Genomic DNA, 12120 nt, shown 5'->3' on the forward strand with positions numbered 1-12120 from the left:
GGTGAAGAGAGCCATCCGGGTGCTCAGGGAGATCTGGATCCTCATGGCTGGGGGAGGGAGAGAAGGAGGGAGAAGGAGGGAGGGAGAGGGGAGGGAGGGAGGGGGGGAGGGGGGGAGGGAGGGAGAGGAGGGAGGGAGGGAGGGGGAGGGAGGAAGAAGGAGGGGAGAAGGGGAGGGAGAGGGGGAAGGGGAGAGAGAGAGAGAGAGAGAGAGAGAGAGAGAGAGAGAGAGAGAGAGAGAGAGAGAGAGAGAGAGAGAGAGAAAAAGAGATAGAGAGAGAGAGAGGAAAAAAAAGAGATAGAGAGAGAGAGAAAGGGAGAAAGAGAAAAAAGAAAGGGAAAGAGAACGTTAAAACCAGTAAATACTCAAAACCGTACTGGTATAAACAACCCCAAAAAATTACAAATAACTCCTATTTCAATGTATTTTTTTTTTTTTCCTTTTCACATACTTCCCCATCCTATCTCTCTACATCTGTCTCCATTTCCCTTTTTTCTTACGATCACAAGTGGTCTCCATCCTCGACGCGGTGTTGACAGTGTCGCCAAACAAACAGTAGCGCGGCATCTTCGTTCCCACGACGCCCGCCACGACAGGCCCGGTGTTCACGCCGGCTCGGATCTGGCAACGGTGGGGGGAGAGAGAGAGTTGCCGGATTGTGATATTTTATTGATTTATACATTTGTTTATTTTATTTTTCGTACAGTAAATGATGATTTATGATTTAATGGATGATGGTAATGATTAAAAGTAACAAAGGAACGTAAGCAATACACTAATACTAGTGGTTCTTGTTGATACAAGTTTTGTTGAAGTAAAAGAAAAGAAAAAGAGAAAACAATAAAACGTTGATAATGCAACATCAAAGAAGAAGAAAGAAATAAGGAAAGGCAGCAAACAATAAATAAAAGAAAAGGAAAGAAAATAAGAATTTAGTAATAAATAGAAATAAAATGGTAGAAAAGGGTGAAAGATAACACTCGACGATAATAAAGGAAACAGACATACACAATGAAATCCCAAAAGAAAGAAAATTAAGATAATAATGAAAGAAAAACAATGAGGATAGAGAAAAAACGATAATGACAAAAACTACAGAATACAGTAACCAACAAACAGACAAAACTATAACAAAACAAATAAAAACACGAAAACAGACGGAGAGAGAGAGAGAGAGAGAGAGAGAGAGAGAGAGAGAGAGAGAGAGAGAGAGAGAGAGAGAGAGAGAGAGAGAGAGAGAGAGAGAGAGAGAGAGGAAAGAGAGAGGGAGAGAGAGAAATAGAGAGGGAGAGAAGAAAGAGAGAGAGGGAGAGAGAAAGAGAGACAGACAGACAGACAGACAGAGAAAAAGACAGACAGAAAGAGCGAAAGACAGACAGACAGAGAGAAAGAGAGCCAGACAGACAGAGAGAAAGACAAACAGACAGACAGAGAAAAAGAGAGACAGACAGACAGAGAGAAAGAGACATAGACAGAGAGAAAGAGAGACAGAGCGAAAGACAGACAGACAGACAGAGAGAAAGAAAGACAGACAGACAGACAGAGTGAAAGACAAACAGACAGACAGAGAGAAAGACAGACAGACAGACAGAGCGAAAGACAAACAGACAGACAGAACGACAAACAGACAGACAGACAGAAAGACAGACAGCCAGACGGCCCCAAAGCGCACCCACCTGCAGCCACTGCCCCGGCTTATGAGGGATGGGGATGCTCTGCACCGAGTGTCGCAAGTCCAGCGCCATGCAAGCGATCTCCTCGGCGTGCCTGTGACCTGTGCGTGAGAGGCAATTCAGAATGACAATAGATAAATAAATGAATAAATAATAGATAAATAAACAAATAAACAATAAATAAATAAATGAATAGATAAATAAATAAATAAATAAACAATAGATAAATAAATAAACAAATAAATAAATAAATGACAGAATGGCAAGATATGAATAAATAAATAAATAAATAGGCGTGAGAGGCAATTCAGAATGACAAAATAAATAAATGAATAAACAAATAAATAAATGACAGAATGACAAAATATGAATAAATAGATAAATAGGCGTGAGAGGGAATTCAGAATGACAATAGATAAATAAATAAACAAATAAATAAATAAATGACAGAAGGACAAAATATGAATAAATAGATAAATAGGCGTGAGAGGCAATTCAGAATGACAAAAAATAAATAAATGAATAGATAAATAAATAAATGACAGAATGACAAAATATGAATGAATAAATAAATAGATAAATGATAATAAATGAAGCGAGGGAGACACTGGGGGAAGTGCTATTTTCCTTGTTATTATAAATGTTATGTTTATATGACGTTGTTATTATTTGTACTAATATTATCATCATTTTTTCGTATCATTATCATTTTGCTAATTAACGCTACCATAAAAAAAACTTCTTAAAACATAAAATAAACTTCTTTTTTTTGGCAAATGTCACGTGTTGGCTTTGCTTTTGACTCAGAAACCATCATCGTCCTCATCACTTTTTCCTCCTCCTCCCGTGTCCTCATCTCTTTCTATCCACTTCATCTTCCTCTTCCTTTTTTATCCATTTCCTTTTTCTCTTCCTCTTCCCCAACCCCTTCCCCTTTTGCTTTCCTCTTTCCCTCTCCTGTCTCACCCCCCCTCCTCCTTTTCCAATTCCCAGGGGATGAGTGGGGGGAAGAGGGAGGTCCTCTCCCCCTCCCCCACTCATCGCCTTCCTCTTCCTTCTCTTCTCTCCCCTTCTACGCCCCTTCCCCCACACCTCCTCCCTCCCAATTCCCATCCCTCTCCTCCCTCTTCCCCTTCCCCTTCCCCCTCCATATCTCCCCATCCCCCTCCCCTCCCAACTCCCCTTCTTCCCCCCCTACTCCTCCCAACTCCCCCCTCACCTTCCCCCTACCCCCTTCCCCTACCCCCTTCCCCCTTCCCCCTTCCATATCCCCCACCCCCTACCCATCCCAACCCCCCCCTCCCAACTCCCACTCACCTTCCCTCACCTTCCCCTAGCCCCCTCTCCCCTCCCCCCTACCTCCTTCCCAAACCCCCTTCCTTCCCCCCTACCCTCCCAACTCCCCCTCACCTACCCCTACCCCCTTCCCCTACCCCCTTCCCCTTCCCCCCCTTACCTATCCTCTTGGGCAGGCCGGACACGACCATGTAGGCGTCTCCAATGGTCTCCACTTTATACACGTTGTACTGCTCGAGCCTCGAGTCGAACACCCGGTACTGCATGTTGAGGAGCTGCACGATCTGTGGGCGTGAGGGAGAGGGGGGTGAGGGCGTGGGGGAAGGAGGGAGAATGAGAGAGTGAGTGAGGGCGTGGGAGGGAAGGAGGGAGAATGAGAGAGGGGGAAGTGAGGGCAGTGGGGGATGGAGGGAGAACGAGAGAGAGTGAGTGAGGGCGTGGGAGGGAAGGAGGGAGGGAGGGAGAGAGAGAGTGTGGAGTGGGAGAGAGAGAGAAAGAGAGGGGGGGGGAGGGAGGGAGGGAGGGAGGGAGGGAGGGAGAGAAATAGAGAAAGAGAGAGAGAGAGGGAGGGCGGAAGGGAGGGAGGGAGAGAGAGAGAGATGGAGGAAGAGAGAGAGAGAGAGGGGGGGAGGGAAGGGAGGGGGAGAGAGAGAGAGAGAGAGAGAGAGAGAGAGAGAGAGAGAGAGAGAGAGAGAGAGAGAGAGAGAGAGAGAGAGAGAGAGAGAGAGAGAGAGAGAGAGAGAGAGAGAGAGAAAAGAGAAAAAGAGAGAAAGGAGAGAGAGAGATAAAGCGAAAGAAGAGACAGAGGGAGTGTAAGTGAATTCGTTCGAGGTTTCATTGAGAAAGGAAAAGAAAAGAGCAATTATGAAAAGGATTAGTTACAGCCCAGCGACTGGACTGATTGGTGATTGGGGAGGGACCGTGAGCGTCGGTGATCCAGAGGAAAAAAGAGAAAAAAATAGTAATGCAATTATGATTAATTTATCCCATATCTATTCAGCGCTTCCAGCCTTATTAGCACAACAAAGCGGCGGAAACAGACTATTTTCGAACGCGCGACACAAACGCCATTAAAACCACAAAGCAATTGGTGTCGACGATCGGGCGGTTTGTTGGTGATTGTGAGAGGACCGATTTATTGGACTCTCTCTCTCTCTCTCTCTCTCTCTCTCTCTCTCTCTCTATCTATCTATCTATCTCTCGCTCTCTCTTTCTCTCTCTCTCTCTCTCTCTCTCTCTCTCTCTCTGTCTAACTCTCTCTCTCTCTCTCTCTCTCTATCTATCTATCTATCTATCTATCTATCTATCTATCTCTGCTCTCTCGCTCTCTATCTATATCTCTTCTTTCTCTTTCTTTCTCTTTCTTTCTCTTTCTCTCTTCTCTCTCTCTCGCTCTCTCGCTCTCTCTCGCTCTCTCTCGCTCAAGCTCTCTCTCTCTCTATCTATCTATCTATCTCTTTCGCTTTCTCTGTCTCTGTCTCTGTCTGTCTCGCTCTCGCTCTCGCTCTCGCTCTCGCTCTCGCTCTCGCTCTCGCTCTCGCTCTCGCTCTCGCTCTCTCTCTCATGCGTATACACATATATAAACGCATATCTATCATTCTAAACATGCATATCAACCGGATAGATAAAAAGATAAATGTAATAGATAAAGAGATAAACAGACATGCATTTATTCCCGTGTACATGCCATTTTAACCAGCTGTTCTGAGCTCACCTGCAGAGGAGAGCTGTCGGCGCAGAGCTCTTCGAAGCCGACAATATCACTGAAGTAGACGGTGGCGCTCTCGAAGCTCTCCGCGGGGACCTGGTGGGAGGGAGAGAGGGGGGGGGGGATATTGAGGTTGTCCGTCCGTCTGTTTGCTTGTCTGTATTTGTCTCTCTTGCTGTCTGCTAACTATTATGTCATGTTTTTATATTTATCATTTTATCTGTCAATTGATCTATTATCGATATATAATGTGTGTGTGTGTGTGTGTGCGTGTGTGTATGCGCGTGTAGACATAAGAAACAGGTAAACAGAGAGATAGAAAAAACAAATGGATAAGACAGACAGATATGCAGATAGGTAAGTAGGTTGGCAGGCAGTTAGATAGACAGAAAGACTGAGACAGATAGATATATTGGCAGACAGAATGCAAATCCGTCACTTGAACACGTACCCGTTTTCTCTGGTCTATCAAGTTTTCTCTTTGTAAACTAGACGGGGTAACTATTCCATGAGTAATTCCAATACTCATGGAAGCCAAAGAATAATCAATCAGAGAGAAAGAGAAAGAGTTAGATAGATTGAAAGACAGATAGACAGAGAGAGAGAGAGAGAGAGAGAGAGAGAAGGCGTGACAGAATAAGGGCGTGGGAGAGACAGACAGACAGACAGAGAGAAACAGAGACAGAAACAGACAGACAGACAGACAGACACAGAGAGAGAGAGCAGCTAAGCACCGAACTCCGCACCTGCTTGTTCTGCTTGAGCTGCTTGGCCACCACCACGGGGAGCATCTGGTAGAGCAGGCGGTCGCTCCTCTTCTTCTCGACCTTCAGCTGGTTCATCTTCTCGGCGAGAGTGTCGGAGAAGACCTGGCATGAGGAGGATGAGGAGGGAGTATGAGGTAAGCATGCGGTTCCTGTGTTGTTTGTATTAGCAGGAGAAAGGCAGGATGTTACTTAGTGTACTGTGTGAAGGAAGGTAACAGCATTTGCACAGTCGTGTATATAATCTATGTGTGTATGTTTTTTTTTTCTTTCTATTTTTGTATTATTTCTTTTCTTAATCTCTCTCTATCTCTCTCTCTCTCTCTCGCTCTCTCTCGCTCTTTCTCTTTCTCTCTCTCTCTCTCTCTCTCTCTCTCTTCTCTCTCTCTTTCTCCTCTCCCTCTCTCTCGCTCTCTCTCTCTCTCTCTCTCTCTCTCTCTCTCTCTCTCTCTCTCTCTCTCTCTCTCTCTCTCTCTCTCTCTCTCTCTCTCTCTCTCTCTCTCTCTCTCTCTCTCTCTCTCCCTCCCTTTTCGATCCATCGCTTTATTGCAATGAAGAAACAATAAAGCGGAAAAATCCCTCATCCTTTTCGTCCGTCTAAGGCTTCTTCCCTCCGCTTTCTCATTGACAGTTTGTCCAGCACGAATTCTACACGGCGTTCGTACTCCAGCCTGCATCACCTGGGCCCTCACCTGGACTCCCACCTGGGGCTTCACCTGGACCCACTACCCGCCTCACCTGGGGACTCACCTGAACCCTCATCTGGGACTTCACCTGGGCCCTCACCTGGACTTCACCTGGGCCCTCACCTGGACCCCACCGCCCGCCTCACCTGGGGACTCACCTGAACCCTCATCTGGGACTTCACCTGGGCCCTCACCTGGACTTCACCTGGGCCCTCACCTGGACCCCACCGCCCGCCTCACCTGGGGACTCACCTGAACCCTCACCTGGACCCCGCCGCCCGCCTCACCTGGGGACTCACCTGGACTCCCACCTGAGGCTTCACCTGGACCCCGCCGCCCGCCTCACCTAGGGACTCACCTGAACCCTCACCTGGACTCCCACCTGGGCCCTTACCTGGACCCCGCCGCCCGCCTCACCTGGGGACTCACCTGAACCCTCATCTGGGACTTCACCTGGGCTCTCACCTGGACCCCGCCGCCCGCCTCACCTGGGGATTCACCTGGACTCCCACCTGGGCCCTCACCTGGACCCCGCCGCCCGCCTCACCTGGGGACTCACCTGAACCCTTATCTGGGCCCTCACCTGGACCCCGCCGCCCGCCTCACCTGGGGGCTCACCTGGACTCACTACCTTTCCTCACCTGGGCTTTCATCTGGACTCCCACCTGAGGCTTCACCTGAACTCACTATCCGCCTCACCTGGGGACTCACCTGGACCCCGCCGCCCGCCTCACCTGGGGACTCACCTGAACCCTCACCTGGACCCCGCCGCCCGCCTCACCTAGGGACTCACCTGGACTCCCACCTGAGGCTTCACCTGGACCCCGCCGCCCGCCTCACCTGGACCATGTAGGTGGCCTTCCTCACGAGCAGGATGATGACCGGAGAGATGGACAGGACGAGGACGAGGACGGCGATGCTGATGGCCTCCTCGCTGTCCGCGTTCTTCAGCTGGATGCGCACCGTCGACCTGGTTGGGGCGGGAAGGGAAGGGGTTTGTGTCTGTTTGTGTGCAAATGTTTTTACTCCTCCCCAACCCCAAACTCCTCATCCTTCTGCCTCTTACTCTCCCAACCCCTACTTAGCCTTTCTCCCCTCCCCTCTCTTCCTACCATCTCCTTACCCCTCCCCCTCTACCCCTTTTCCTCCCCTCTTCCCCGCCCTCTTCCTCCTTTTCCTCCCCCTTCCCCTCCCTCCCTTCCCTCCCTCTCCCAAAGCCCCTTTCCCTCCCCTCTCCCAAACCCCCTTTCCCTCCCTCAAAACCCCCTCCCTCTCCCTCCCTCTCCCAAAACCCCTTTCCCTCCTCCTTCCCCCTCTTCCCCGCCCTCTCTCCTCCCTCACAAACCCCTCCCTCTCCCTCTCCCTCCCTCAACCCTCCCTCCCCTCCTCCCTCTCCCCTCATTCCCCCACCCACCCACCCACCCTCCTCCCTCCTCCTCCTCCCCTCCCTCCTCCCCCTCCCCCGCCCAACACTCACTGAATCTCCTCCCGGAGGCTCGTCTGCATCTTCCTCAGGTCCTGCATGTACCTGCCCATGGCCTGCAGGTACTCGTCCGCCACCTCCACGCTGCCGTTGATGAAGCCGTTCTCGCGGATCTCGTCGTCCCAGGCGAGGACCTGCTGCATGTAGGCGCGCGCCCGGAGGACCTTGAGGTAGGCCTTCCCGCTGGTGGAGAAGCCCCCGCTGGTCTGGGGCCGGGGAGAGGGGGGGGGGGCTTGCGTTTAGGGTTTTTTTTTCTTTTTGTCGAATTTTTGTTAAGGTTGTTCAGTCATCTTTTGTTTTCTATCTTTTTTATGTTACTTTTATATTTTATTTTTTATGGGGTGTTTTCTTCCCTTATTTATGTATTTATTTACTTATCAATTAATTTATCTATTCATTTTTGAGGATGAAGAGGAAGAAAAGAAGGAAGAGAAGGGAAAGAAGGAGAAGGAAGAGAAGGGAAAGGAGGAGAAGGAAGAGAACAAGAGGAGGAGGAGGAAGAGAAGAGGAAGGAGAAGGAAGAGAACAAGAGGAGGAGGAGGCGGGGAGAGATCTATTTCCTCTGTTCTTAGATTCGCACTTCATTTGGTCCAATACCATTGCCATTACATTGAATAGGTGTGATAAGGACGAAGTTAAGGGAAGTGACGTCACAACAGCGAAGATAACGATATGAGAGACTATTCTGAATACGAGGATTGCAAAAAGAAAAAAATGGCAATATACATAACTGTATCATAAGCCTTATTGATAGATATTGTAATTAGTGTTTTATTGGCATCATTACTGTCGTAATTATAATCTGTATTATCGGTATTAACATCATTATTATCATCAATAACACTTCAAGTTTCATTAGTATTATTCTATTTGTTTTTTGCAGAGGGAGGAGAAGGAAAAGGAGGAGGAAGAGCAGCAGCATAAGGAAGGGGAGAAGAAAGAAAAAGAAGAAGAAAGAGGAAGAAATTAAAAAAAGACGAAGAAGAAAAACTGAAAATCAGAAATAAAAGAAGTAGAAGATGGGGCAATAGAAAAGAATTTAAAAAAAAGAAAACCGAGGAAAATAGACCCCAAGATAAAATAAATAAATAGATAAATAAATTTAAACGAAGAAAATAAACCACAAAATAAAATAAACAAACAAAAAAATTGAAACCCAACCAGCGTTCACTCCATTCTCACCTTTATGCCCGAGTGCGCGATGGTCCAGAACCGCACGTACTGGAAGAGGCTCCCCTGGTCCAGGTGGCCGCGCCCGTAGTAGTAGAGGCCGAAGATGGCGCTGCGGCCGAGGTTCTCCAGGGCCTGGATGATGCTCTTGTAGGCCTCCAGGAGCCTGCGAGGGGGAGGGGAGAAGGGGAGAGTGGGGGAGGGGAGGGGGGAGGGGGATAAAGGGGGGAAGTAAGGAAGAGGAGGGGGAGTGGAGAGGAGGATAATGGAGGAGGAGGGAGAGGAGAGGGAGGATAAGGGGGGGAGAAGGAAAGGAGAGAAGGGATAAGGGGGGAGAAGGAAGAGTAGAGGATCGGATAGGAGGATAAAGGGGGGAGAGAAAGAGGAGGAGAGGAGAGGAGGATAAAGGTAGGGGGAAGGAAGAGGAGAGGAGGATAGAGGGGGGAAAGGAAGAGGCGGAGAGGATAGGAGGATAAAGGGGGGAAGAGGAAGAGGAATTTTGTTTCATTTCATCTTTTCATTTTTATTTATTCATATTCATTGATTTAGGAACGAGGAAGAAGAGGAATGAATGAAGGAAGGAGAAAGAGAAGAGGATAATAAAGGCGGAAAATGAGGGAGAGTTTTTTTTTTCTTTGTTCGTTTTTTTTTATCTCTATTTAGTTTGACAAAAAAGGAGATAGTAGAAGTTGATCACTGTACATGCAAAGATTAGTTACAGAAAAAAAGATACTGAATAAAAGTCCAAAAACAGCGATATTGATGATAGTGATCATAATGAGCGAAAATCGATTCCCTCTTTAACGACTGTGGTTGTATCGGCTAGGATTATAATCCTACGGGAAATATTAATGATAGTGACACCATAATGATCTCTGACGGTGAAGCCACGGCGATAATACTGGCATATGGTGTATAGATAGATTTCGAAGAACAAACTGCATCACAGACAGCGGTGAACAGTGCCACAGACAAGCTTCAGGCCACAGAATCATAAACAAAGAAAGTCACTTCAGTTCACTTCAGTCACTTCAGTCAGTTCACTTCACGGTTAATCGGTTTGAGTGTTATTCTGCTTGACTCAAGTCCGCCGGTTACGTAAATGGTTGAGGTTCGTTGCAGCGCCTGTTGCATCCACTGAGCGGCCGGTTGCAGACTCGGAGACAAGCGGTTCAGACCACGTTCAGAGGCGTTCTTGCAACAATAACGGCCGGTTTGTCAAAATTGTGCTAGGCCCGACCCAATGAATTTTCATAAATACAGACGCAGAAATAAAGGCCTATATATCTATATATCTGATAGATATACATTTATCTATCTATTTGCCAGGTTGATATGCACGTCTAGCCTGATAAATATGTATTTATTTCTTTATATATGCATGTCAAGTATATGAATATTTTTGGGGTCGGGCCTCGTACAAACTGGCAAACCGGCAGTAAATGTAGGTATAGATGTGTCAGAATGGTTCGTTCAGTGAGAAAAGAAACTTCTTGACACCTAGCGTGTAAATAACAGACCAAAAAAACGGAAGAGAAAAAAACAAAAACTTAAAAAAACTGTTATGAGGATTTTTAGTATATTTCCGTCGATTTGATTTGTCATTCGGTTATTTGAACAAATTGTTACTGAATAAAGCTGGCGATTAACAGCGAAGAATTGATTATATCCGTGCAGTGATAGAAAAGAAAGAGAGGAATAGAAAGGAAGTTGAGAAAATATTTTACACATTCACTACCTCCATTTTCCTGAATATATCATTAGATGTTCACATTATTGATAATAATAATGGCAATAACAATGATAATGATGAGGATTATTATACTGATAATAGAAATAGTAATAATTGTGAGAATGATAACAGTAATAGTGATAATTATGGTAATGAAAATTACAAGGATAAAAGTGATAATAAAGACATCAATCATAATAAGAAAAATAATGAAAAGAACAATAGTAAAGGACAAGAAATCCTCCCAAGATTGGTACTAGAATAAATGAAAATAGAAACAAATGAATAAATAACCAAACAAATAAAACTACCATCCCAGCAACCGCCCCGCCCCCCCGCCCCTTTTGCCCCCTCTTCCCACTCTTCCCTCTCTGCCCCCCCACCCCCCGGGCACCTCTCCTGCCCCCCTCGCCCCCTCTCTCTGCTTCCTCTGCCCCTATTCTGCCCCCACTCCCCCACCCTCACCCCGCTTCTTTGCCTCCCCTTCCTGCCCATCTCTGCTTCCTCTGCTCCCCCCAACGCCCCCTCTCTCTACCACCTCCCCTCGCTCCTTCTTCACCCTTCTTACCCCACTTCTGACCCTTCCCTCTACCCCCTTCCTCCGCCCCTCTCTACCCCCATTCTGCCCTGCCTCCCTCTCTACCTCCCGCCCTTTCTCTGCTGCCCTCTACCCCTCACCCTACCCTCTCTCCCCGCCCCTCTACTACCCTCTACCCCCACCCCTGCCCCTCTCTGCCCCCTCTACCCCCTCTCTACCACCTCCCCTGCCCTTCTCTACCCTCCTCTCTACCCCACTCTACTCCACTCCACGCCCACCCCACTCCCCCTCTCTACCCCATCTCTGCCCCCTCTTACCCCCCCACGCCCCCTCTCTAACCCATCTCCCCCCACGCTCCTCTCTCTACCCTCTCTCTACCCCCTCTGCCCCCACCTCCCGCTCCTCTCTGCCCCCTTTTCTGCCCCCTCTACCCCACTCTGCCCCCCCCCCCACGCCCCTTCTCTAACTCCATCTCCCCCCCCCCCACGCCCCTTTCTCTACCCCTCAACCCCACTCTACTCCTCGCCCTTTCCTCTACCCCCCTCTACCCCTCTCTATCCCCCCCCACGCCCCTCCCTACTCCCCGCCCTCCCGCCCGCCCGCCCTCCCCGCCCCCTTTTGCACTCACTGCCAGAGCCCGGGCGTGTTGGTGGTGCTGGTGGAGGCCGTCAGCTTCCGGATCAGCGGCGTCGTGATGGAGGTGTAGAACTCGATCTTGTCGCGGATCTTGGTGTCGCTCACGTCCAGCTGGTCCCTGGGGGGGGAAGGGGGGAGGAAAGGGGGCTTTTTAGGCTTGCTTGTTGAATCTCTCTCTCTCTCTCTGTTTCTCGTTCTCGTTTTCTTTCTCTCTTTTTATCGGTCTCGTTCTCTCTCTCTTTTTATCGTTCTCGTTTTCTCTCTCTCTTTTTATCGTTCTCGTTCTCTCTCTCTTTTATTAGTTTCCTCTCTCTCTTTCCTCTCTCTCTCTCTCTCTCTCTCTCTCTCTCTCTCTCTCTCTCTCTCTCTCTCTCTTCCTTCTTCTCCTCCTCCCTCTCCTCCCATCTTCACCCTCTTCCTCTCCTCCCTTCCTC

At 48.3% G+C, this 12120-nt stretch overlaps 1 protein-coding gene across 1 annotated transcript in view; it reads right to left on the reverse strand.

Annotated features, from left to right (window-relative positions):
- Positions 1-10524, reverse strand: part of LOC113816245 (atrial natriuretic peptide receptor 2-like) — a 15589-nt gene extending 5065 nt beyond the window's left edge. Inside the window, exons 1-10 of the mRNA XM_070130890.1 lie at positions 10508-10524; positions 8793-8946; positions 7605-7816; positions 6968-7097; positions 5424-5546; positions 4684-4773; positions 3130-3253; positions 1677-1774; positions 501-621; positions 13-47 (exon numbers count right to left, since the gene is read on the reverse strand). Of these exons, the coding sequence (XP_069986991.1) occupies positions 13-47; positions 501-621; positions 1677-1774; positions 3130-3253; positions 4684-4773; positions 5424-5546; positions 6968-7097; positions 7605-7816; positions 8793-8946; positions 10508-10524 (1104 nt within the window). The remainder of the gene's footprint in view (positions 1-12; positions 48-500; positions 622-1676; positions 1775-3129; positions 3254-4683; positions 4774-5423; positions 5547-6967; positions 7098-7604; positions 7817-8792; positions 8947-10507) is intronic.
- Between the last annotated feature and the right edge of the window lie 1596 nt (positions 10525-12120).

This window comes from Penaeus vannamei, chromosome 15, assembly GCF_042767895.1.
Source record: "Penaeus vannamei isolate JL-2024 chromosome 15, ASM4276789v1, whole genome shotgun sequence".
NCBI lineage: Eukaryota > Metazoa > Arthropoda > Malacostraca > Decapoda > Penaeidae > Penaeus > Penaeus vannamei.